Genomic DNA, 26,452 nt, shown 5'->3' on the forward strand with positions numbered 1-26,452 from the left:
AATAATATACATTCTTTGTTATTCATTTTTTATTTTACCATTAATAAGAAATAGTTTTTCTTTTTTATTCCTTCTTATTCCTTTTATTCTAGAAGAATATAGAACAAATTTGTTCCTCCCCAAAATTGATGAGAAATAATTTTTTTTTCATTCATATAATTTTATTCCTCTACATTTGTTTCCTACTTATTCTTAATGTTCCTCTAATGATCACCGGTTAGATCCATAGTTAAACTTAGATATTTGATTTTGTCACAATACTTTACGATCGTTTAAACTATATATATTCATATATTTTTATTTCCATATACGACTTAGTTCCTAATAAACTAATATGGAATATTGTTGTTGATGGAAATTGGAATTAACTAAAAGATTTCGTTAGTTTCGTTTTTTTGTGATAGTATATATAGGAATATTCGATTAATTAGTTAAGTTTAGATTTTATTTGACCAATTGATATCATTTTAGGGTTAATTCAAATTTGTTTATAATTTTGTTTGTTTCTTCAAATTACACTTTTATGATTTTCAATAAACATGAATATTTTTGTAACAATAGAATCGTTGCTTTTAATAAGAGAGATATATGTGGAGTGGTGTTTTTAATAAATAGAATAATTATTTAGGTAAAGAGTAATTAAATTAGGAAAACACATTAATAGCTTAAATTTATGGTTATTTAATATTTTAGTGGCATGTTATTGTAAATATTGTGCAAATATAAGGGTAAGTTTAATTTTGTACTCCTGTTTTAATAGATTAGATAAATACATGAGCAAATGATTTTCAAAAGTATGGGGAGATAGTATGTTTAACGTAAAAAAATTAAGAAACAACGGTCATGTTTTATGTTCTAAGTTACTGTCGTAATCTTATCTTATCTTAGATAACCTTCACAATAAATGGTCCTCCCTATCATTAATGTGTACAGTACATAATTGAATCAGATTAATATACCTAATTAAAATTAGTAACGGGAATACTAATTTTTATCTCGAAATCAAAGAGGATAAAATATAGAAACAAAGTCAAATTTTAAAACTAAAATAATAACGATGAAAGAAATAAAATAAAAATCTTTTAAAAATAAAGAAATAAATAAATAAAGAAATAAAATAAAATAGATTAAAATATTGGAAATAAAAGTCCAAAAAAGGCTACGCAGTGTGGAAATAAACCCGAAAAGGAGGAAGGATGGGGCCATAGCCTTTCTGCTGTGGAGTCGTTATCCAAATCGGAAGCGAATAGACTCGACTCATCTCCGCCATCATCACCGTCTTCTTCTTATCTCTCTCTCTCCGTCGCCAGACGCTTCTCAGATCCTCCGATCCGGCAGCGTTTCATCACTTCTCCGCCTAGAGACCAAGGTAAGGAACGAAATAGCTAAGCATCTCTCTCTCTCTCTCTATCTCTCTTGCTACGATTAGTTTCCAGATTCGTTAATCGAAATTTTGATTGGATTACGATCAAATGCTTCTTCATATATGAATCGATCATTGGTACGAATCTTCTTTCAGGAAGGAAAGCTTGCGAAATCGCGTAATCGAATCTGATAACGTAGCTAAGAGTTTTTCGACGGTTTGGATTAGGAATGGTTTCGCTGCCATCTGTGTGTTGAATCGTTTGTTTGTGTATGCCTCCCGATCAGCGAGTCTCAGGGAACCACAGAGAGATTAGCTTGACGATATGCAGAACAGTGGTGTGAATCGTACTCCTTCGTTAAAAGTAGCCATCCCTCAGGGGTCACAACAGTCGCTTAGGCGTTTAGGAATCTGCTCTCAGATAGCCACGGGAGGATCTCAGCAGTCCTCCCCTGTTGTGTTCCCCGAGAAGCGGAGCAAGAAGGTGAAGGCGTCTTCTAGACGCGGCGAGATTAGTACTGATCATCCAGAGGTGAAACCGAAAGCTGATGAGCATAGGATTGATATTGGTGGAGGAGGGGATGAGAAGTCTGATTTGTTAGGTAGTCTTGTTTACTCAGGGAAGCTTTTGTTAGTCAAGAGAGGGAAGGATGCAACATCTGCAACTGACGTGTTTAACAAGAAAGCAGTTGATGCAAGGCTTACTAGGAGGGCTTTGGTTTGGGGCTCTAACGTGCTACAGCTTGATGATGTTGTCTCGGTATAGTTTTCTCTTGCTTCTTGGAGTAAATGGACTTGCAATGTACTCTGTGTTAGTAAACTTATATATGTTTTTTTTTTTAATTTTTACAGTTGACATACAATGTGGGTCTCAAGCATTTCACCGTTCATGGTTATCCAGTGGGCAAGGGTTGCTTCACGAAACCAAAGAGAAGCCGCAAAGATTTTCGTTTCATCGCACCTACGGTAGAAGAAGCAGTTCAGTGGGTGGCTAGTTTTGCAGATCAACAATGTTTTATCAACTGTTTGCCACATCCTTTAGTCTCGAAGAAACAGGGTTCATCTGAGTTGTTTTCGGTTCCTATCGATACTCCTCCTGAGTTGGTCTTTAGGTGTAAGAGTGCACCCAAAATGCTTGTCATATTGAACCCTAGGTCAGGGCATGGACGATCTATCAAAGTTTTCAACGAGGTAGTGGAGCCAATATTTAAGGTAACCTTGTCCATCTTTTTGTTTTATTTGGATGTTGTAGTTGTAGTCTGCATCATGACATATTATGCAACTTTCATAAAATAATAATGCTTTTTGTATTTTGTGTGTGATTTCTTAAACTCTCACAGCTGGCCGGGATTAAGATGGAGGTTGTCAAAACAAATAAAGCGGGTCATGCGAGAGAGTTGGCTTCCACTGTCGATATTAGCTTATGCTCAGACGGTATCTATGCTTGGTTCTTTACTGAATGATATTGTTTACACATATCAGCTTCTGATATGCGTAATCCATCTTACATTTCTACTATTACTTATGAGATCTTGGTAATTCTTCCAGGTATAATTTGTGTTGGAGGTGACGGAATCATCAATGAGGTGTGATAGTTAACTTTTCTAAACTTTGCTCATTGGTTTATACTTTCTTTAGGAGTTAAGTTCGAGAAGTGCTGTTCATAATATTCCAAACTACTTTTTTCATAATATTCCAAACTACTTTTTCTTATCTGCTTTATTACTTGCTGAATTGCCTTGCCTCTGAACCAATTTATGTATTGAACATAATTTTACTGGTTTTTTTCAGCGTGCTCGTGCCAGTTTGCAAGCATGCTGAATCATGTTAAGACTTAAGAGTTTAGTAACTCTTATTCTCCGGAGCTAGGGCTTTGGGATGTATCTTATAAGGAATTACTTGCTCGAATGAAACACATGCATAGTTGATTTTTTGTCCAATGTTGAACTCTCTAGGTTGATTAAGATGCATGGAAAATACAGCCTTTGATGTTAACCTATCCTACATTCTATTTACTTCGAATGAACTTTTATCTCATTGCCTGCCCCTTTCCAATGTTGCAGGTTCTTAATGGTCTACTTACTCGAAGTAATCAGAAAGAAGGGGTTTCTATCCCAATTGGAATAGTTCCTGCTGGCTCTGATAACTCGTTAGTTTGGACTGTTCTTGGTGTTAGAGATCCTATTTCTGCAGCACTCTCTATTGTGAAGGTACTTTTAGCTTATATCCTGTTGGTCCCTGGCTTGGTTTATCCTGCCAGCAACATTATTTCTCAGCTCTAAGGAATTTTTTGTTGGTTTAGGGTGGCCTAACAGCTACTGATGTCTTTGCTGTTGAATGGATTCATACGGGTGTAGTACACTTTGGAATGACTGTTTCCTACTATGGTTTTGTTAGCGATGGTAAGTGAGAATACCTGTGTGGATTGTCTTGTTAGAGCTTCCATTAATGAACAGTATATCTGGTGTGATCAGTTATTATGTATTCCCACCTTCTTTGCTCATTCCTGTGTCTGCAACTGTTTGTATCTTTCATGCATTTTAAAGGATAATCTATTCATTCTTCCTTAAATATCTCAACTGCCACAATGGGAACACTCTATTGACTCACACTTTGCTTGCTTGTCATAGCATTCTGCAAGATTGTCAGAGTATGCACTACTCTCTTCAATGATGAATTTAGAAGCTGAAAATTGCTTAGTTCTTGTAGCATACTGTGGTTAAAATAAAACACAATGAATTCGTCAAAATGCTGGAAATCTCTCTCTAGTTCTCTTACAGTTCCGACTTGTGTTTGATATATTAGTTTGAGTTATGGATGCTGTTTCGTGTCTGACAGAATGATTCTTTCTGTGAAGTATTTCTCTTGCACATACCAGTACTTTCATGCATATAATATTCTTCGACTTAACTTTTCTATACCTAATATTCATGGGTTTTAAACTTTCTTTCATTGTTTATTTGCAGTTCTGGAGCTCTCTGAGAAATATCAAAAACGCTTTGGTCCTATGCGTTATTTAGTAGCTGGATTTCTCAAGTTCATGTGTTTGCCAAAGTATAGCTACGAAGTGGAATATCTTCCAGCGCAAAAAGAGGATGCAGAAGGCAAAACTAGTCTTGAAAAGGAAGTTGTTGATGTGCAAGATCTCTACACGGATGTAATGAGGAGATCAAGCAAAGAAGGATTACCTAGAGCCTCCAGTTTATCAAGCATCGACTCTATAATGACCCCAGGCGCAGGCGAACTAGACAGATGTAGCAGCACACATGCCAGCGCCGAGCCATCTGAATATGTTCGCGGAATAGATCCTAAAATGAAGCGCATGTCCTCTGGCAGAAGAGATATGGCAGCTGAGCCAGAGGTTATTCATTCTCAAGGACAGTCAACGACCCCTAATTGGCCAAGGACAAGGTCAAAGTCAAGAACAGATAAAGCATGGATGGGGTTAACATCCGTGCAGGATCCTCCTCCAAATCGATGCTCCTGGGGAAACACCGGTGCTCACGACAGAGAAGATATTTCATCTACTGTATCCGACCCGGGTCCGATATGGGATGCGGGACCCAAATGGGACAGTGAACCATCTGCTTGGGATGTAGAGAACTCGATCGAGCTGCCAGGTCCTCCAGAGGATATAGAGACGGGACTGAGGAAGCAAAGCGTGACACCGAGATTCGAAAATAAATGGGTTGCTAGAAAGGGACATTTCCTAGGCATCATGGTCTGTAACCACGCTTGTCGGACCGTGCAAAGCTCTCAAGTGGTGGCTCCCAATTCAGAACATGACGATGGTACAATGGACATGCTCTTGGTTCACGGGTGTGGGAGACTGAGGTTAATTAGGTTTTTTATCCTTCTGCAAACCGGTCGACACCTTTCGCTTCCTTATGTTGAGTGTGTAAAGGTAATCTTTTTTATTCCTTGTGCTAGAGTAAGCCTAGACGAGAGTGTGGTTTGATCAAAATGCATTACAAATTGAATCAGGTGAAGTCGGTGAAGATAAAGGCGGGAAAACAGACGCATGACAGTTGTGGTATAGACGGAGAGCTGTTTGCATTGAATGGAGAAGTGATATCGAGTATGCTACCGGAACAATGCAGATTGATCGGTAATGCTCCTGAACGACATTAGTAGTTAATTAAAATCTCATCAAATTATGTGGATGGAAGGAAAGAAAGAGGGAGAGTCCAGGTGGTGTCTATAGGATTCCTTTTTTGGTGGTGGTTTTTGTTCTGGTCGGCGGCGTCAGTAGCTTTGTGATAACGAGGAATAAGATTGAGAGTATGAAACTGTGATCACCATCCTTCCCTTTGTATATTCTTTTGCCCTTTCTCAATGTGTGTGTTTGAATATATATAGATATGTACTAGATCACATGTGTTATCCAACAATTGTTCGTGTGTTTCGCTTGAATATGCCAACACTGACAGGTTTATATAATGGGTAAGGCCGGTTTAGTTATATGTATACTACCTGTAGACGCATTTGATCATACAATGGCTGTAATCTCATTGTGGACATGTGTATGTCAAAGCCACTGACCATTTGTAACATATGAAAAATATCAACTTTTATTCTGCAGAGCATCCATCAGCCGCACGTTCCTGATCCTGTAAAATTTTCGCATTTGTCTTTTTCCAAAGGACACGTGTGTTCTTCATTTTCTTAGTATTCACTCTTATCCATTTAATTTCCTAAACCTTTATTAGTGCATCACTTTTATTACAGAACAGAAGAGAGAAAAACGAAACAGTTGTTTATTTTCTCCTACAGATCGATTCCCACTTTCCCAAATCTTTCTTCCAACACACAGATTCTCCTCTCGGCACTCAGATATGAGTAGCCTCATCGCTTCATCCGCCACCGTTCTCCCTCCGTGCGGCCCCACGGCGCTCAAATCTTGCATCTCCCCACCTCTCGCCTCCCAATCCCGAACCAAACGCGCGAGCTCGAGAAGAGCTTCAACCATGACGGTTCGATGCGACGTAGCTGTGAAGTCAGCTGATTCGGTGAACGCAGAGGAGGCCGAGCTTTCGGCAGAAGAGATCGAAGCGAAGGCGAAGGTGGGATCTTCGATCAGAGTGACTGCGCCGCTGAAGGTTTACCATGTGAACCGAGTCCCGGAGGTTGATTTGGAAGGGATGGAAGGTAAGCTGAAAGACTACGTGGCCGTGTGGAAAGGGAAACGGATATCAGCTAATCTTCCTTACAAGGTTGAGTTCTTTAAAGAGGTTGAAGGTCGTGGTCCTGTTAAGTTTGTTGCTCATCTCAAGGACGACGAGTTCGAGTTCATCGATGCTTGATGATGTGACAACAAAGGCAGATTCTTTTTCTCTTCTTGTGTTTGGTGAAGCCTGGGAATGGAGAGAATGATTTGTATGTACTGAGAATACTGATGTATGTGTGTGTATACCTTTAGCAATCATATACATAAGCATCTCTTCACTTTCCATTGTTATTATTAATTCATCCATTGCCTTAATCTTGATAGATAGTTATCATCTAGGATTGGAAGGAACGAAAAGGTGGATCTTTGTTAGGTTGTGATTGTTTCAGACTCTTCCTTGTCAAGATCAAATTCCAACTTTGGGGGAAGTTTGCAATTGAGACTAGCTACTAGCATCACTGAAATGTAGAAAAAGGTTGGATATTGATACATGTATGGACTTGATCATCTTAGATTGGTATTGATATAGTTCATAAGGAGAATTTTAGGTTGTGATTGATTATAACTCTTCCTTGTCAATATCAAGTTCCAACTTGGGGGTACTAGATTTGGAGTTTGCAACTGAAACTAGCTAAGCTTTATTGAAATGTAGAAAAAAATATTGGGTCTTGATCATAATGGTATGGGGCTGACTCAGGGTTTTGAGGATCACAATGATTCTACTAGATTGAGACTTGAGACTGTAACATTGTCTCATGGCCTCCATGCAGTTAGATCGTCCGTTATTATCAAAGCCAAAGTTTCTACCAGTCCAACGTTGGTCCATGATAATTGTTGAAACATTGTATATTTTCTTTACATAAAATCTGGAAAATTATTGACAGGGTCCATGATAATAAGATATGTATCATCTATAAGCAATAATCACATATTATTGATTACATGTCCATTGCCCAACCCTCTGCTTTTTAATGTGGATTTGGTTCCAAGGGGAGTCTTTACAAATACTAAACCTGATTCTTACTAAGTTAACCATAAGAGCTTGGAAGGCTAGATCATCCCGGGTTAGCTGCTTGTCACTTTTATCTTTATCTTTGCGTTGGCGAAGCAGAAATATCTTATTTGCTCTAACTTTGGTGCGTGTGTGTCTAGAGAGAGACAGAGGGACACAAAGATAGAAGCCATATGGGTTGGTCTTCTAGCTGTTCTTTTATGAGTACTAGAGTTTATGATATTTAGAAAGAGACATGTTTTGCTATTAACACATCCAAATAAAATTTTTGTGGTTTCATCTTCGATTTTCAATCTTATGTTTTACATTCTTCATTCTATGAGCCAACAAGCAGTTGTTTGGACATGTACTATGTCCTTCGATAAGATCCATTAAATTAGTGAATTCAGCCCAACAAAAAAAAATACTAAAAAATATCTAGATGCTTTCTTCTATAAATAGACATGAACTAGTTTAAAGAATAATCATTCATAAATACATAAAATCGGCATAGAATTATAGTTTAGAGATTTGTCATCTTAAACACTCTTCTTAACAAAGAATTCTAACCGATTTGGATACAATTTTCTTTATAACTAATCGTGATTCTTATACTAATTATCTTTCAAATAATTTACCATCAGCTTAATCTTGAACTCGGCGAATACAGATTCAACCATTTTAAAGCAAAAAGAATAAATAAAAAATTTCAATTCAAATCTTAAATATATGAGTAAAATTGTTCCAAGTTTCACTTTGAAGAGAGTTTCTTAACCTTAATGTAAGTTGATGTAGCTGATAGATGCCAAAGGAAATGTAAGACATTTAAAGAAGAGGAAGAATAAAGAAAAATACTTATGGAAATTAAAGACATAATAGAAACAAAACTTGGAAAAAGAGGACATTCTCTAAAAACTGCAATAAACCCAACCGACTATAGATTACTTGAGAAGATGAAATTGCCAAAACCATGCAACGGTATTCATCAACTACCTAATAAAACAAAACTATCCCTTTGTGTAAACATAAGAAAATACAAAACAATTATTTTCTGATATAATTTTAATTTTTTTTTTAAATGAAATTGACTGTGAAGTAGCAAACCCATGCCTCTGCTCTGCGTTACGTTAAGAGACAACGACCATACGTGGCTAATGGCTTTTGCTATACAACTTACCCTTGTACACCTTCTACGTATCCTCCTCTTTTATTCCCAGACCATGCTGTTCACTTTCGTTTGTCTCTTTTGTAGATTTAGATTCTCTTCTTGGATCTTACTTTTTTCTTTTCAATTATGTCATTATTGACCAGAATATTCTAGCTAGTTTAAACAATTTGTATGTACTTAACACGATATGAAACCCAAAAAATACAATCATTGATTCAAATTTTGGCTAGGATGTAACTTATATTTCCCATGGACTTGAGATGCATGTGTTTTGTGGCATTAAACATTACGTTTGGTGAACAGTATTATATGTCAAAGTTTAACTCCCCACCTGCAATTCAATGCCTGGTGAAACCGTATAGTCTTATAGTATGCATGTGATTCTCTGCAGAATGGATGTAATAATCATAAAGTATAAATAAATAAATAAGCGAGACGTCAACATCAATTCTCCCTCTTGGTACAACAAAGAGAGATATACTGCTTTTTTTTATAAGTAGTCTTCCTCCTCCACGTTTGACTTTATTCACACTCTTTTCACTTTGCAGCTCTCCCTATTCTAAGTTTCTAACATTCGACCCCTCTAGAAAAGAAGAAGAACAAATGGGATGCATGGAGCTAGGGACGAAGAAGAAGAAGCTGATAAGGCGCATTTTGTGGAGAATCAGAGCAAAGATTAAGAAGATGAGATCACCAAGAGACAAGAATAAGACCAGCTTCAACTATGATCCTCTTAGCTATTCTCTTAATTTCGACTCTCCATAAACCGAATATACGTCTTCTTTTCTCTATATCAGCTTGTGCGATATTATATGTATGTTTCTAATTCTAGGTATGTTGTTTTCTTCTTCTATGACTATGTATTAGGTTTATATTAACATATTGTTTAAGTTCATCATCTTCCCTAAATCTAATGTTCCAGTGTATTAGGTTTCTATTAACATATTGTTTAAGTTCATCATCTTCCCTAAATCTAATGTTCCAGTGTACTAGGTTTCTGTTAACATGTTGTTTAAATTAATCAATATCTACTGTTTTACTTCTTTAACTGAAAATATAAAATTATATAGTTTGAATGATATTAAACTGTAATCGTTATATAAAATGTTTATTTTTCATTATTGAGGTAAAAAGTTAGTCTATAATCTCCCAATGATATCATACACTGTAAGAAACACAGAAGAGAGAGAGTTTCCACACATAGTCACCTATCTAGTCATGTTGACCGAAGATTCATTTACCAGTAAAAAAAATGAAGAGAGAATTAAGACAATTGAACCATTAGATATTCCGGAAAACCCCATCCTAACTTGGATTATAGTCCTATAGATATCTACAGTGGTCTTCATAGCCAATTAGTCTTTACATGTCTATATAGTCCTATAGATATATATTTAAACCAAAATATTAAAAAGGGTACACTAGACTCGAAAGAAAGAGAGAGAAGAGAAAAGGTCAGGGGTCTGAGATTCTCTGAGGTGGGCACAGGAAGCAAGAAGTGGTAAATTCACCTTCCCATCACCCTAAATCCCTAAATGTCTTCTCAGTTCTGAAACACCCCACATGGCAATCTTACTTCACAGCCTTTTTCAGATCTTTACCGTTATGCATACACACGGTACTAAATTTACTATTTTTATTTAACCACGTTTAAATCTAAAATTAGTCATGTATGGATAAGAAAAAAACATGAAAGTTATGTTTCTTATCATATAAGTTTTGTTTACTGGTCTTAGAGTAGTTTACTGGTCTTTTAGCTATATAACACTATTTATACTTACACTATGAAATAGATTTAACAAATAAAAATGAACCAGTTATCCATAATAAGAAAGATGTTTTAAAGTCGCACAAATTTTCTGAAAAGTTTGAAAGCAGCAGTTCTTGCTTTCTTCTCATTTCTTTGACATATTATTATTTTTTAATGTTGAAAAATACCCCACTAATAAAGGCCCTCTTATATTCAATATAGATTGGGCTAGATCATTTGAAGATGGCAAGATGCATTGGATACTCTCGAATTTTATAGATAAATGGGCCTTCTAGCCCATCTATTTTTACCGCGAAACCCAAATTAACAAACGAAAGAGAGACCGCGAACATTAAATATCAACAATAGCGAATCTTGACCGTCCATTAGCATCCTTACACAAAACCAACGGTCAATAGCTCGCCAGCTCACAGATCCGTGCCAAAACTCAAAACAAAAGTTTTTTTTTCCGCGGGACTTACATTGGCGCCACAACTTAACGAAAACGAGTTTCGTTTCCCTCTCATCACTCCCTTTTTCTACTCACTGTGCTCCTCCGAAACTTTCTCATCGATTCTCTCAACCTCAACAAAAAGATTATATTCTCTCCTTCCGATCTAGAAAAAAAAAGAAAGAGATGGCCGGTGGTCGTGGATCTTCGAAATCAACTGCGCCCAAGGCGAGGAAGAGAGTGGAAGCTGAATCCAAACCCGAAACCACTAACAATAACAACATCAATACCTTGCTTCGCGCCAAAGATGGCAGCGCCTTTGCTAAATGGTAATAATCATTCTTCCTAAACCGAACTAAACCAGCTTAATTTACATGTACATTGTAACCAATCTAAATCAATCTAAACCGGCTAATACAATATGAATTTACAGTGAAGGATGCAACAAGAACGTAGCTGTGGCGCTTATCAGTATGCACGATTGTAGCCTCGACGCTAAAATTCGAGTCAATCTCGGTAAAATCTATCTCTTTCCTTTTCCAGATCTTTCGGTTTATTATCGTTAGTCCGGTTTGGTTATTTTGGTTTACAAATTAAATCTAATAAAAGTCCGGTTTAGCAATCAGTTAGTTCATTTTTTAGAAATTCAACCGAACTAAAATGAAGTTTTCGAATTTTCGGTATTGGTTAAAGGTTCTGGTAAAAAAATTGAATACTTTTGGTTAAATCCGGTTCAATCGGTTTGGAATTTGATTTTATCTGAGTAATGATTAGCCGAATCAGTTAGTTCAGTTTTTAGTACTTTTGGTTAAATCCGGTTTGGAATGTGATCGTAATCTGAGTAATGATTAGCTTCTTCTCTCTTTTTGATGTTATCAGAAGCACAAGTTGTTGAGACACAAACCGAGGCTAAGAAGAAACCTGTTGAGAGGTTAGCCTTCTTTTCTGATTCTATCAAAATTGCTTTCTATATTGGTTGAGTTCTTGATTATTGTTTTGGATTATTCAGGAAGAAGTCAACATCTGATGAACCTAAGGCAAAGAGACTCAGGAAGGCCAAGGATGATAGTAAGAAGAAGAGCTCCTCTTCCTCTAACAAGCCCAAGCGACCTCTCACTGCCTTCTTCATCTTCATGTAATCTTCATCAATCCTCACTTAAATCTTTTATTTATATTATACTGTTAGAGATGATGCTGATGCTGCCTTTCACTTTGCAGGGCTGATTTCCGCAAAACTTTCAAAGAAGAGAATCCTGACGCTGGCGTTAAGGATGTAAGAGTCTATAACTAAGTTTGTTACTTTACTTGCGTAGTACGCCAGAGTTTTGTATGATTTAATAGTCTATATGGTTGTGTAGGTTGCAAAGCAGGGTGGTGAAAAGTGGAAGTCTTTGGATGAGGAAGTGAGTTTGCTTTCTTCCTTTGAGTTTCATCATTGTTGTGGTCTTAACTCTAGTTGTGTTCTTTGACCGTGTAGGAGAAGAAAGTTTATTTGGATAAAGCTGCTGAACTAAAGGCAGAGTATAACAAGTCACTTGAGAGCAGCAACGATGCTGATGAGGAAGTATGTTGTTTCATTTATTAATAGTTTTGTCTTTCCTTTTTGCTTGAGTATTAAGATGATATATGGTCACACTTTCAGGAAGCTGATGATGCTGATGAGAAACAGTCTGATGAGGCTGAGGAGAAGCAAGCTGATGATGAGGAGGCTAAGGAGAATGAAGCTGAGAAGAAAGAGGCTGAAGGTAAAGAAGAGGAAGATGAGATTTTGGATGACTACTAGATATGTTTAAATCTTTCTTTGGTTTAATCTCCAATGAAATGGATTCAACTCTTTATCCTGTGATGGTGCATTGTAAATTTTCAACTTTCATTAGTTATCTTAAGATGGTTGTGTGAGCAGCATGTGAGGTTTTTGTAGTTCACTCTTTTTTTGTTTAGACAAGTATTGAAGATTAATGTTTTTAGTTTCACCACTGTTGTAGAACTTAAAGCTATTGTTTGTTCTAGTCTTAGCGCTTTAATCAATTATATGTTGTTGTCCTCTTTAATCAAAAAAAGATACTTACATATACAACATTTTAAATTGAATATTATTCAGGGTCTGGTAGAAACGACCTACATCAAATATAATTAAAAGTATGCTTCTTAAATGTCATTGTGACATAGTATATTCTTTCTTTGATTTTAGTCTTAATACCAACTGCCGAATCATTCATGCAACAACTATTCACTTTTGATGCTTTTCGAAATGCATGTACCTATTTATGATCAAATATAGCTTATTACAATGTCCACTAAATTTTATCAAGCATTAAAAAGTATTTTATTTATATTCATTAACTATATATGTGTATAAAAACCATGTGAATATCACATGGGTGACGGATTGATGAAGTAGCATGTATATTATATGGTGGGACACAATTCAAATGGATCTTTTTGTTGTGTGTTTTATATAACTAATTTCTTGCTTCTTTATTGCTTTTTTATATATAAAATAAATGAATTATAACCGATCTTTCTTATCGTAGCATGACAATAATGGCATCAGAAAGTCGCAATGCCAACACAGAAAGCTCCCAATCCACGACGCCCTCTTCTGCATGGCTTAATTTGCTCTCACCTATATACAGAAAGTGTTACGTAATATTTGATTTTTAATGTTCTAATTAATTAGGAAACATATCTTATATATTCACAAAAATAAAATCAGGCTAGGAAAAGGAGAAAGAAAAGTAAAAAAGTGTGTTATTTTGCCAACTTCTTGATGAAAAAACTTGTGGAGACTAACGTCAGTCCATGGATCATCTTCTTTTTCACTTTTTTTTTTCTCTCACATTCTCTGCATCTCTAATATCATAACTTAAAGCTTATCGGATGTTTGAAGATGATCAAATGGATAATCAATTTGTATGCCATCTTCTAAACTTCAATATCTTAACTAGAAGTTAAAATTGCACTCCTAACTCCTAAGTTGTTCTCTTATTTTGATTTTTTTTTTAAAAGACAAGAAAAAAAACCTAAAACATTTCATCAATTCTTGAGATTACTTTACACATGTGGCCTTAGATGGATTTAGTAGATTCAAAAACTTTAATTTTTCTCGAAAACAATAAAGGAACATATAGAGGACATGCTTGATCTTCTCATTGCCTTTACCTCCAAGAAAGTTGCTTTATGTGTGTCTTGATGACCCATCCATGACTCATCCATTACCACAAAGATTCTCAAGTCTCAACTGCCTCTTGCCTCTTTGTATTTCCCTTTAAATATCCTGCCTACCACACGGTTTCATCATCACTATCTCTCATAATCTCTCAACATCAAGATCAAGATTCAAGATCAAGATCACCACTCATCCTCCAAGATGACAATGAGCACAGTCCACCAACAAGTTCTTGCACTTCCAGCAGCCAAGACTGCTCCATCAGGTTACTTTCCTGATCCAGCTTCCATCAACAAGCTCCAAATCCCAACATTTTCCAAAAAATCTGAACAAATCAGAAAAAATGTCTTCTGAGAAAGAAGAAAACCGAGAGCTTCACAAACGGAGCTAGAGAACAAAACAAGTTAGGCCCCAAACTGACCGAAACAGTCAAGAGAAAGATATCTTTGGGAGCTAAGATCCTTCAAATGGGAGGCTTAGAGAAGATTTATAAACGGCTCTTTAGAGTCCACGATGAAGAGAAACTCTTCAAAGCTTACCAGTGTTACCTATCCACAACCGCAGGTCCCATTGGAGGCTTACTCTTCATCTCATCAAAGAAGATTGCTTTCTGCAGCGAGAGATCTATCAAAGTGGCTTCTCCTCAGGGAGATCTAACTAGGGTTCACTACAAAGTGTCAATCCCATTGTCCAAGATCAATGGAGTGAACCAGAGTGTAGACACGAAGAAGCCATCTCAGAAGTACCTTGAAGTAGTCACTGTGGATGGCTTTGAGTTCTGGTTCATGGGTTTCTTGAGTAACAAGAAAGCTTTCAACTGTCTTGAGCAAGCACTTTCTGTGAACTTGGAGCAATAACAAGGAGATAGGCTAGAAAAGTTAGACAATATTGTACAAACTATTTTTTTTTTAGCTTTAACCTTTGGTTATATCCATTGTTGACAAGAGCAAGAGATTGAATATATTTAGCTGATCTCATCTGTTTTCCTTATTTCACAGCTCTATAATGAAATGACTATATAAGACCATATCACAATCTTGACCCTCCAAGCATTTTAGAAGCTTTTGAGATACACAGGATCATCAATCTTCCCCCTAAGACTAAAACCAACAATGAGGCTTAAGAAACGAGGAAGCTATTTCCATTTTAACAAAAAGCAAATCAAAGAGGATGCATTGATCATAACAAAAGCTTTAGGATAACACACACTTTGCTTCATTGTATTACATAGAGAATCAGAGTCTTCAAATATCTAGTGCTGAACAAAACCTATGTGGAAATGACAATGCACAAGAGATAGTCCATTGCAAGGACAACCTATTTACATGCAGAGAAAAGCCGCGAATCCTCCGATGACCAAATATTTCTTGTAGGCTATGGCAAATCGTTTCTCACGTCACATTTACCTTTTATTTTTTTATAGACATTTTGTTAATGTTCAATTCGATCACGCACACGTCTGAAAATATTAACGATTCAGGATAGACTATTTTATTACACATTTGAGTGTGACCAGTCTTCTTTTTTCGCTCCCTTTTATTTATTTTTAACTTTTCTTTGACCAATCGACCATTTCCTAATCCCCACTGAGTAATATTTTTTTACTCATAATTACGTGCCGACATCCATGCTGAATCGGTCGTATATTTAGTCAAAATATCTTATCCGAAAAAGGATATAGACCCCGAAGATGATGAACGCCACTATAAAGCTTCAAATTGAATGGGCTGTGACGGTACATATAATATGGTTTTATATATAGTCAAAGAAATTCCATGATCTCTACAGGATAAATGGGTGGTGCAAAAAAAATCTGATTGAGAAATCATATAAAATATGAATTTTTCAACTATTTGTTAGAACATCAGAGTAGGATGTTACCACGAGGTAATACTCAATCCATTTCAAAATAATATATGTTTTATTAATAAAATATATAAACCATTAGTTATTAATGCAGTTTTTTTTTATAATTTTATATTTTTTTATATTTCTAAACCAATAAAACTTAAAAATATATAATTAATATTTTTAAAATTCTCAATTTTTTTATTATTAATTGACAAAAAAATATATTGTAAATACAAAAAATATCTTTTTGAAACAATTTTTTTTTAAACAGAAAGAATATTATTTAAACCAATCATAGCTACATTGATTGGATATCGTTTACTCAAAAATCATAATTAACATATACAACATTTTAAATTGAATATAATTCGGTGCACAAAAAAATGAATACTCGTATAATTCAGGGTTTCGTAGAAACAACCTACTTCAAATTAAATTACATCTATGCTTCTTAAATGTCATTGTGACATATTTTCTTTCTTCGAATTTAGTCTTAATAACAACTGCCGAATCATTCATGTCTTAACAACTAACTAATCATTCACTTTTGACGCTTTTCGAAATACATGTACCTATTTATGATCAACTAGCTTAATACACTAAATTTTATGTCATTATAATAAATTATAAATTTATATTCATTAACTATATATGTATATACACAACCATATGAATATCACGCGGGTGACGAATTGATGAAGTAGCATGTATACTATATGGTGGTATCCAATTCAAATGGATCTTCTTTTTGTGTGTTTATTTAAGTATTCTTTTGCTTATCTATTCACAGATCTATCTAAACCGATCTTTCTTATCGTAGCATGACAATAAAGATATAAAGGCATCAGAACAGAAAGTCGCAATGCCAACGCAGAAAGGTCCAAAGCCACGACGGCCGCTTCTGCATGGCTCAATTTGCTCTCACCTATTCAAAAAGTGTTACGTAATATTTGATTTTTAATGTTCCAGTTAATTAGGAAACATATCTTATCTCCTCTACATATGTAGATATATGTGGAAAAAATAAAATCAGGCTGAAAAAAGGAGAAAAGAAAAGTAAAAAAAGTTTGCTATTTTGCCAACTTGTGGTAAAAAAGCTTATCGGAGACTAACGTCATTGCATGGATCATCTTTCCTTCTTTAACTTTTTTTTTCTTTTTTCACCTTTTCGACATTCTAATATCATATGGATAATCAATTTACATGGCAAGTTTCAATATGTTAACTAGAAACTTATACCTGATTTATGAATGCAATGTTCAAAAAAAAAAACTTATAAATGTCTCGAGACATTTGAAGATAATCCATGAAATTGCATTTATAATTAAGTTCTGTTATTTGGAAAAAAAAAAAAAAAACCTAAAACATTTCATAAGTTCTTGAGATTACTTTACCACTTGTAGGCCTTAGATAGATTTAGAAGCTGCAAAACCTATGTCTCCTTTAACTATATAATTAATTTATTTCAGAAAACAATAAAGAAAAAATAGAGGATATGCTTGATCTTTTCATTGCCTTTACCCCCAAGAAAGTGGCTTTATGTGTGTCTTGATGACCCATCCATGACTCATCCATTACCACAAAGGTCAAGTCTCAACGATTCAGAGTATGTTTTAACCGTCTCTTCTCTCTTTGTCTTTCCCTTTAAATAACCTTCCCATTACACGGTTTCATCATCACCATCACTCATAATCCCTCTCTTTCTCAAGATCAAGATTCAAGATTCAAGATCAAGATCACCACTCAATCCTCCAAGATGACAATGAGCACAGTCCACCAACAAGTTCTTGCACTTCCAGCAGCCAAGACTGCTCCATCAGGTTACTTGTCTGACCTAGCTTCCATCAATAACCTCCAAATCCCAACCTCTTCCAAGAAATCTGAACAAATCAAGAAAAAATATATTCTGAAAAAGAAGAAAACCGATAGCTTCACAAACGGAGATAGAGATCAAAACAAGTTAGGTCCCAAGCTGACTGAAACAGTCAAGAGAAAGCTATCATTGGGAGCTAAGATCATTCAAATGGGAGGCTTAGAGAAGATTTATAAACGTCTTTTCAGAGTCCACGAAGAAGAGAAACTCTTCAAGGCGTACCAATGTTACCTATCCACAACCGCAGGTCCCATAGCAGGCTTACTCTTCATCTCATCAAAGAAGATTGCTTTCTGCAGCGAGAGATCTATCAAAGTGGCTTCTCCTCAGGGAGATCTAACCAGGGTTCACTACAAAGTGTCAATACCATTGTGCAAGATCAATGGAGTGAACCAGAGTGTGGACACGAAGAAGCCATCTCAGAAGTACCTAGAAGTAGTCACTGCGGATGGCTTTGAGTTCTGGTTCATGGGTTTCTTGAGCTACAAGAAAGCTTTCATCTGTCTCGAGCAAGCGCTTTCTCTGAGCATGGAGCTATAACAAGGCTATGGCTGAAGAGGAAACATTTCATTTTTAATGAGGAGATAGCCTAGAAAAGTTAGACAATATTGTACAAACTAAATTTTTTTATAGCTTTAACCCTTTGGTTATCCATTGTTGACAAGAGCAAGAGACTGAATATATTTAGCTTCTCTCATATATTTTCCTTATGTCATAGTTTTCTTTTGCACCATAACGTGACCAAAGAAAATATAATGACATGAGTATGACCATATCATAATCTTGACCTCCAAGCATTTAGAAACTTTTGAGATTTACAGGATCATCAATCTTCCTCCTAAGACAAATAAAGCCAACAATGATCGAGGCTTAAGAAACCAGGAGGATTCTTCCATTTTAACAAAAATCAAATCAATCATAACAAAAGCTTTAGGATAACACACACTTTGCTCCATTGTATTACATGGAGAATCAGAGTCTTCAAGTACCTAGTGCCTGAACAAAATTAATATATGTGGAAATGACAATGCACAGGAGAGAGTGCATCAGCATAGCAAAGCCACCCAATCTACATGCAAAGAAAAGCAGGGAACCCTCCGATGACCAAATATTTCTTTTAGGTTAAGGCAAATCGTCACTCACATTTACCTTTTAAAAACTTTTTATACATTTTGTTAATGTTAAATTCGATCATACACACGTCAGAAAATAGCAACGATTACAGGATAAACTATTTAATTACATATTTGAATGTGACCCGTCTTTTTCTTTGCGCTCCCCTTTATTTATTTGTAACTTTTCTTTGACCAATCGACCATTTCCCTAATCCCCACCGAAGTATATTTTTTACTCATAAGTACGCGTCGACATACATATTGAATTGCTCGTATATTATAAGTCAAAATATCTTATCCGACTAAGGACATGGACCCCGAAGATAAAGCTTCAAATTGAATGGGTTGTGACTTGTGACGGTACAAATAATATGATTATATATATATAGTAAAAAAATTCTAAGATCTCTATGATGCAGAAAATTTCCGACTGATAAATTATACAAAATGCGTAGTTTTCAACTATTTGTTAGACCATTGGAGTGGGATGTTACCATAAGTATTATTATTGTAACCAATCATAACTACATTTCATATCCTTTACCCAAATAACCATACTTACATATACAACATTTTAAATTGGTAGAAACTACCTACTTCAAGTATGTCGTTGTGACATATATCCTTTCTGTTGGCGGAGGTAGTCGGACCTGTCGACCGGAGTCGCAGGTGGAACCCGGTGATGGACCGTCAGAAGCTTTGATGGACCAAAGGATACTTCTAAAAGAGGGAATTTTTTAATTGGCAGAAAGGTATCTCAGGTCCTGCACCAATCAGAAGGGAGTGACCGCTGGATCTTAGGCTGGGGGACCGGTGGGACCGAAAGCTAATGGCTTCTCAGTCCTTGAAAACGAAGAGGGGCAGATGGTCCACAAAGAAGAGGAGATTGTGGAGGTGATAGGCAACTATTTCCAAACGCTGTTTGAATCACACCCGGGAGATAGGGAAGAAACAGTACGCCGGGCCCTCAACCCTATTGTCTCTGAGGGGGAAAACATAGCTCTCATTGCTGTTCCGACAGCAAGCGAGATCAGAGAAGCCTTATTTGCGATCAATGCTGAAAAGGCGCCAGGCCCGGACGGGTTCTCGGCGGGATTCTTCCATACTCATTGGAATGAGATAGGGCCTGATATTATAAGGGAGGTGCAAGGATTCTTCGCGGGAGAGCCATTGCCCGAGGGGATAAACAGCACACACATACGGCTCATTCCGAAGATCTCCCAACCGCAGAAAGTCTCGGACTACCGACCGATAGCCTTGTGTAATGTTTATTACAAGATCTTCTCTAAGATCCTAACTAGGAGGCTTCAACCACTGATGGATAAACTGATCTCGGAGAACCAATCCGCCTTCGTACCAGGACGGGCCATAGGAGACAACGTCCTCATCACGCATGAGGTCCTCCACTACCTCAAAACCTCTAAAGCGGAGCAGCGGTGTGCGATGGCGGTAAAGACGGACATGAGCAAGGCATATGACCGGCTCGAATGGGAGTTTATCTCGCTTGTATTGGCTCGGCTGGGATTCCACCGAGATTGGATTAGATGCATAATGCAATGTATCACATCTGTTACATACTCCTTCCTCATTAACGGCTTGCCTAGAGGGAAGGTAGTACCGAGTAGAGGTCTCCGCCAAGGTGATCCTCTTTCTCCCTACATATTCATCATGTGTAGCGAAGTCCTCTCGGGATTATGCAACAGAGCGCAAGAAGAAGGCTCTCTCCAGGGTCTGCAAGTTGCTCGGGGCAGCCCTCGCCTGTCTCACATCTTCTTCGCGGACGATACAATGTTCTTCCTCCAAGCTGATAAGGAGAATTGTGCATCTTTAAAAACCATCTTGAGGGACTACGAGCAAGCTTCGGGACAGTGCATCAGCAAGGAAAAATCAGCCATCACCTTCTCCAAGAAAGCCCCGGCGAGTCTAAAGATTATGGTCAAAGCTCAACTGCAAATTGAAAAAGAGGGAGGAGCTGGAAAATATTTGGGACTACCCGAGCTGTTCGGACGTCGTAAAAAAGATCTCTTCTCCTCGGTCGTTGATAGGATAAAGCAAAAAGCACGGAGCTGGAAAAACCGATACCTCTCAGCGGCGGGAAAGCTGGTAATGCTTCAGAGTGTGCTCTCTGCAATCCCTTCTTATCCGATGTCCAGCTTCATGATGCCGGTTTCCCTATGTAAAAGAATTCAATCCGCGGTGACACGGTACTGGTGGGATCACAATAAAAATGAGAGGAAGATGGAGTGGGTGTCTTGGGAAAGTATGGCAAAGCCAAAAGCGGCAGGTGGGTTAGGCCTCCGAGACTTCCAAGAGTTCAATGTTGCTCTGCTGGCCAAGATTGGGTGGAGATTATACCAGAAGCCAGATTGCTTGCTAGGGAAGGTTCTCTTTGGGAAGTATGGCCCGGGGAGCGATATTCTGAACGCTAATCCTTCATCTACAATGTCGCATGGGTGGAGAAGCGTGCTATTGGGCAGGGACCTTTTACTTCAGAATCTGGGGTGGCTGGTTGGAAATGGGGAGTCGATAAACCTCTGGGATGACCCCTGGCTGAGCTTGACAAGTCAAGAGAGACCCATGGGACCTCCGAATGAGGCGCACGTGAAGCTTTCGGTCGCTGACCTTATAAACCATACAACAAAGGACTGGGAGGTAGCGAAAATTCAACTACTACTCCCAGCCTATGAAAACATTATCACGAGCATCAAACCAAGCCTTACCGGGACTCCGGATAAGCTCGTCTGGTTAGGCACAAAATCTGGGGAGTATACAACAAAATCTGGGTACTATACTGCAGTTAACAAAGAGGATAACATGGCGGGCGTGGCCATTGCTGGTGGATTCAAGTGGAAGAATAGCGTTTGGAATCTTCCATGCGCGCCAAAGGTCAAGCTCTTCTCATGGAAATTACTTAGAGGAGCAATCCCTGTGGGCGAAAGACTCGTAGAGAGACATGTACCGATAGACCCTCTCTGTAAACGCTGCAGCTGTTCGGAATCTATTGTTCATCTCCTGTTCCACTGTCGTTTTGCTCAAAGAGTTTGGCGCCTTGCCCCTCTTGCTACGACCCTGGATGTCAGCGGAACTATAGATTTGATGTCTAGCTGGGACAGCCTTTGCGCTCTCAAGTGCCTTCCCCCTGCAGGTATCACTACTGGATCGCTTGTTCCGTGGATCTTGTGGTCACTTTGGAAAGCTCGGAATAACTTTGTGTTTGAAGGCCACTCAGCCTCTCCTGAGGAAACCTTATCGACCGCCATAAGACTTGCAAGAGAATGGGGCGTGGAAGTTAAGAAAGACGATAACCCCGGCTCGAGACAGACTCCTTTGGAATTAGCTCCACCATGCCCGGGATCGCTGGTGGTAAGATCTGATGCCGCGTGGTCTTATGAGGCTAACGAGGCGGGTTTGGGATGGGTCATCTTCTCAAATGCGGGAAACTCCTCTTTCAAGAAACCAGTGTATCGTGTTGCTACACCACTGATGGCGGAAGGGCTTGCTCTCAGAGAAGCAGTTCAATCATGTGTGACCTTAGGTGTGAAAGCGGTGACCTTCCAGTCAGATTCGTCGCAACTAATAAAGCAGTGACAGGAGGGGTAACGACAATCGAACTCTACAGTGTGGTCGCAGACATACACTCTTTTGTTTCAGTCTTTGATTCGGTATCTTTCTCTTGGATCCCTCGAGAAAGAAATGTAATCGCAGATGCTTTAGCAAAGGCTGCTTTGATTGTGGCTGGTACTTTGGTGGTTGAGGATGCTTTCATAGCTCCCAGCTAACTCTCTTAATTAATCAATTTGTGTTTCAAAAAAAAAAAAAAACAGCTACTAAATCATTCATGTCACTAACGAATCATCCACGTTTGATTCTTTTCGATATACATGTACCGATATGATCAAAAATAGCTTAATACAATGTCCACTATATTTTATCATGCATAATAAATCAAATATATATATTCACTACAAGAAAACACAAGTTTTACGAGGGCAGTTTTCCTCGTGACTTCGTCGTAAAAGCAGTGTTACGAGGAATTAGCGAGGAAACCCATTTCGTCGTTATACGTTTGTCGTAACGCATATATCCTCGCTAATTCGTCGTAACGTAGCGAGGAAATAATTTCGTCGTAAAAGCGAAGAAGAATATTTCGTCGTAAAGACCACGTAAAGCTTCCACGTAAGGACGTCGCTAAATTTCCTCGTAAATACCTCGAAAGCCATTCCTCGTTAAAGCCACGTAAATAACTCAAAAGTAAATACTCGTAAAGTAAACGTAAATAACTTGATAGCTTTCCTCGTAAAGACCACGTGAATTTTCCACGTCATTTCCTTGTAAACATTTCCTCGTAAAAACCTCGTTAAGCTTCCACGTAAAGAAGTCGCAAAATAGCTACGAATTTACTTCGTTTCGTTATTTTACAGAAATAAAAAAAATTATAATTAAAAAAATAATTTAAATAATTTAAATTATTAATAAAATTAAAATTCTAAAAAAATCAAAACCAAAATATTTTATATATAAATAAGTTTTGAATTCATAATACAAGAACCGAAATTAAAAAGAACTAAGGATCGTTAACCGCCCGGTAGAATTCATCACTCCTCGCCGTTACATCCGCCTCGACATGTGAGTCGTCGGTTGGTGACTACCCGGCTCACCGAACATCTCTCTGTAATGGGCAGTAAGTCTACCTTTTAGAACCTGAAAAAAAAATTTAATTTTTTAAATTTCCGTCAATAGTATATTTTCCAACATTATCCACCTAATCAACACTAAATAACATAAGATCCGTAAACTTATCTAAATTCCCTATACTAACCACCTAATCTACCTAAACTAACCAAATTAGAGAGGAATTAGAGAGGCTTACCATTGCAACGAAACAGGGAGGAAGTGGAGAGGAAGTAGAGAGGAAAGAAAGAGTGAGCGCTCGGGGTGTATATATAAGATTACATTCCGTCGCAAATTCCTCGTAATTTTACGACGAATTACAGAGGCCCGTATTTTTTTTTACGACGAAACAGCGAGAGATTACAAAGGTCCGCGTTTTGTTATACGAGGAAGTTACGAGGAATTACAAAGGCCCGTGTTTTTTAGGTACGAGGACGTTACGACGATTTTGCTTACGTGGAATTACCGAGGAAAGCTTCCCTATAAATATACCCGTAACTCTCCTTCTCAACCCACACCCAAACTCCCAAATCACACCCTATCTCACTTCATACTCTCAAATCCAATCCTATTCAAATTATAAAAATTTGAGAAAAAAGGAAGAGAAGAAGATATTGGAATTTACGTTGGTGAGACTTAAGTAATATAATTGCTGGAAGTCTTGCCACATGTAAATCCAGTATATTTCTTCTTTTTCTTTTTTTTTTCTAGTTTTTACGGTACGAGGTGTTTACGACGATTTTGGTTACGAGGTGTTTACGACGATTCCGTCCTACGTGGAATTAAAGTGGGCCGCGTTCATCATTTACTTTACGTGGTATTTACGACGAATCTCTCCTACGTGGTATTTACGACGAATCTGTCCTACGTGGTATTTACGAGGAATTCGTCGTAAGTTCGACGTTAACATACGAGGAATTAACGAGTATTCCGTTTAAATCCCTAAAATCTGAAACCCCAAACCCCATATTCCTTATCTTCTACTTCATATATTCCAAACCCTATCTTCATTTTCATTCCAAACCACAATTCCTTATTTTCATTCACTCAGAGAGTCTTACGTGGAATTAGCGTGTCCCGCTTTCTTTATTTTTTTTAATTTCGTCGTAAACTCCTCGTGGCCTTACGACAACCTTACGACGATTTTGGTTTACGAGGAATTAACGAGTATTACGTTTAAATCCCTAAAATCCGAAACCCCAAACCCCATCTTCCTTATCTTCTACTTCATATATTCCAAACCCCAAACCCATCTACCCTTGAACCTCAATGTATTCTTTCACCTCAAACCTTATTTATAATATATTCCAAACCCCAAACCACAAGTCCTTATTCATAATTAAAATAAACTTTCACATTACCTTATTCATAAATCAAACTCCCATATTATCTTATTCATAAAACAAACTACATAAAACAAATACATCAATCGGATACATCAACATTCTCGTCATCACTAGAAACATCATCATTTTCATTAAACTCGTCTTCAAAAGCTTCGTCTGTGGCATCGTCGGTAAGATCTTCGTACTCGTGATTATGCGGATCAATGAGAAGGATGTCATCAATTTCTTGTTCAGGTTCCTCGACTTCATTTATCTGTTCTTCTTGCAATGGTGGTTCTTCTCCACTGATAATTCGTCCTCGAGGTGTAATTTTGATCACAGCTAACCAATTTATACCCGAATCTCTCACTCGAGGGTATCGAAGGAAGCTAACTTGGTCTGCTTGTGAAGCTAAGATGAAAGGCTCGAATTTGTTGTACCTTCGTCCACCGTTGACATCAACTACACCGAATTTGTTAGACCGAACACCTCTGTTGACGACGGGATCGAACCATTCACATTTGAAGAGGACGCATTTCAGCTTCAATATCCCTGGAAATTCGACTTCAATAATCTCCGTCAAGATCCCGTAGAAATCTATTTCCCCTTTCACACATATTCCATAGTTACTGGTCGCCCGCTGTCTACCATACTCATATGTGTGAAAAGTATAGCCTCGTGTGAAATTACGACGAAACTTAATTGGATGGCCAAAAAAAACGTGAGCTACCTACCAAGTTGGTGGATTCAAAATTTCCTCGTTAAGTACACGTAAAATATTTCGTCGTAAAGAACTCGCGAAGTTTACGTGGTATTTACGAGGAAATAGTGTTTCCTCGTAAAAGCCACGTCAATTTACAACGTCTTTACGACGAAATTGTTTTGTCGTTACCTTACGACGAAATAACGATGCTTCTCTTTTTCCACGTACTTTCCTCGCAAAATCAACGTACTTTTACGAGGATTATTTTTCCTCGTTAATTATCCTCGTTAAACTTACGTTTTCTTGTAGTGATTCATTAGCTTATATGTGTATACACAACCATGTGAATATCACATGGCTGACGAATTGATGAATAACATGTATACTATTTGGCATTGGCGGGATCCAATTCAAATGGATCTCCTTTGTGTGTGTGTTTATATAACTAATTTCTTGCTCTTTATATATTAAATAAATGTTTTGATAAAAAAAAATATTAAATAAATGAATTATAACCGATATTTCTTATCGTAGAGACAATGACATCAGAAAGTCGCGATGCCAGCGCAGAAAGCTCCAAAGCCACAACGTCCTCTTCTGCATGGCTCAATTTTCACTCACATATTCAGAAAGTGTTACTTAATATTTGATTTTACTGTTCCAATTAATTAGGATACATATCTTATATCCTCTGTACATATATATATATATATATGCGAAAAATAAAATCATGCTAGAAAATGAGAAAAGAAAAGTAATTGGAACATTAAAAACCAAATATTACGTAACACTCATATATATATGCGAAAATAAAATCAATCTAGAAAAATAAGAAAAGAAAAGTAAAAAAGTTTG

At 37.3% G+C, this 26,452-nt stretch overlaps 4 protein-coding genes and 1 pseudogene across 4 annotated transcripts; all 5 read left to right on the top strand.

Moving 5' to 3' along the window:
• The first annotated feature begins 1,121 nt into the window (after window positions 1-1,121).
• Window positions 1,122-5,824, top strand: LOC125582019 (sphingoid long-chain bases kinase 1). Its single transcript, XM_048748388.1, has 9 exons — window positions 1,122-1,369; window positions 1,520-2,123; window positions 2,216-2,575; window positions 2,704-2,797; window positions 2,912-2,949; window positions 3,427-3,573; window positions 3,666-3,765; window positions 4,330-5,267; window positions 5,348-5,824. The coding sequence occupies exons 2-9, from the start codon at window positions 1,689-1,691 to the stop codon at window positions 5,492-5,494; spliced, it is 2,259 nt and encodes a 752-aa protein (XP_048604345.1). The 5' UTR covers window positions 1,122-1,369; window positions 1,520-1,688; the 3' UTR covers window positions 5,495-5,824.
• Window positions 5,825-6,035: 211 nt separating this feature from the next.
• Window positions 6,036-6,813, top strand: LOC106382704 (ferredoxin-thioredoxin reductase, variable chain-like). The gene has a single exon (XM_013822749.3). The coding sequence runs from the start codon at window positions 6,199-6,201 to the stop codon at window positions 6,664-6,666; it is 468 nt and encodes a 155-aa protein (XP_013678203.2). The 5' UTR covers window positions 6,036-6,198; the 3' UTR covers window positions 6,667-6,813.
• Window positions 6,814-10,965: 4,152 nt separating this feature from the next.
• Window positions 10,966-12,863, top strand: LOC106404571 (high mobility group B protein 7). Its single transcript, XM_013845287.3, has 8 exons — window positions 10,966-11,219; window positions 11,324-11,406; window positions 11,770-11,821; window positions 11,900-12,025; window positions 12,109-12,163; window positions 12,249-12,293; window positions 12,368-12,454; window positions 12,533-12,863. The coding sequence occupies exons 1-8, from the start codon at window positions 11,077-11,079 to the stop codon at window positions 12,671-12,673; spliced, it is 732 nt and encodes a 243-aa protein (XP_013700741.2). The 5' UTR covers window positions 10,966-11,076; the 3' UTR covers window positions 12,674-12,863.
• Window positions 12,864-13,993: 1,130 nt separating this feature from the next.
• On the top strand, window positions 13,994-15,042 carry LOC106382706 (annotated as a pseudogene).
• A 2,223-nt stretch (window positions 15,043-17,265) lies between these two features.
• LOC106380099 (putative GEM-like protein 8) lies at window positions 17,266-18,480 on the top strand. Its single transcript, XM_013819917.3, has one exon. It carries the CDS (start codon window positions 17,667-17,669, stop codon window positions 18,321-18,323), a length of 657 nt encoding a protein of 218 aa, XP_013675371.2. The 5' UTR covers window positions 17,266-17,666; the 3' UTR covers window positions 18,324-18,480.
• The last annotated feature ends 7,972 nt before the right edge of the window (window positions 18,481-26,452 follow it).

Source organism: Brassica napus, chromosome C2 (genome assembly GCF_020379485.1).
Source record: "Brassica napus cultivar Da-Ae chromosome C2, Da-Ae, whole genome shotgun sequence".
Classification (NCBI taxonomy): Eukaryota; Viridiplantae; Streptophyta; class Magnoliopsida; order Brassicales; family Brassicaceae; genus Brassica; species Brassica napus.

Excerpts from the sequence above, each read along its gene's own strand:
- LOC125582019 (XM_048748388.1), top strand. The coding sequence starts at position 1,689 with ATGCAGAACAGTGGTGTGAATCGTACTCCTTCGTTAAAAGTAGCCATC. Across the intron at positions 2,124-2,215 it reads AGCTTGATGATGTTGTCTCG|TTGACATACAATGTGGGTCT; the intron begins GTATAGTTTTCT and ends TAATTTTTACAG. Across the intron at positions 3,574-3,665 it reads CAGCACTCTCTATTGTGAAG|GGTGGCCTAACAGCTACTGA; the intron begins GTACTTTTAGCT and ends TTGTTGGTTTAG.
- LOC106382704 (XM_013822749.3), top strand. The coding sequence starts at position 6,199 with ATGAGTAGCCTCATCGCTTCATCCGCCACCGTTCTCCCTCCGTGCGGC.
- LOC106404571 (XM_013845287.3), top strand. The coding sequence starts at position 11,077 with ATGGCCGGTGGTCGTGGATCTTCGAAATCAACTGCGCCCAAGGCGAGG. Across the intron at positions 11,407-11,769 it reads TAAAATTCGAGTCAATCTCG|AAGCACAAGTTGTTGAGACA; the intron begins GTAAAATCTATC and ends TGATGTTATCAG. Across the intron at positions 11,822-11,899 it reads AAGAAGAAACCTGTTGAGAG|GAAGAAGTCAACATCTGATG; the intron begins GTTAGCCTTCTT and ends TGGATTATTCAG.
- LOC106380099 (XM_013819917.3), top strand. The coding sequence starts at position 17,667 with ATGACAATGAGCACAGTCCACCAACAAGTTCTTGCACTTCCAGCAGCC.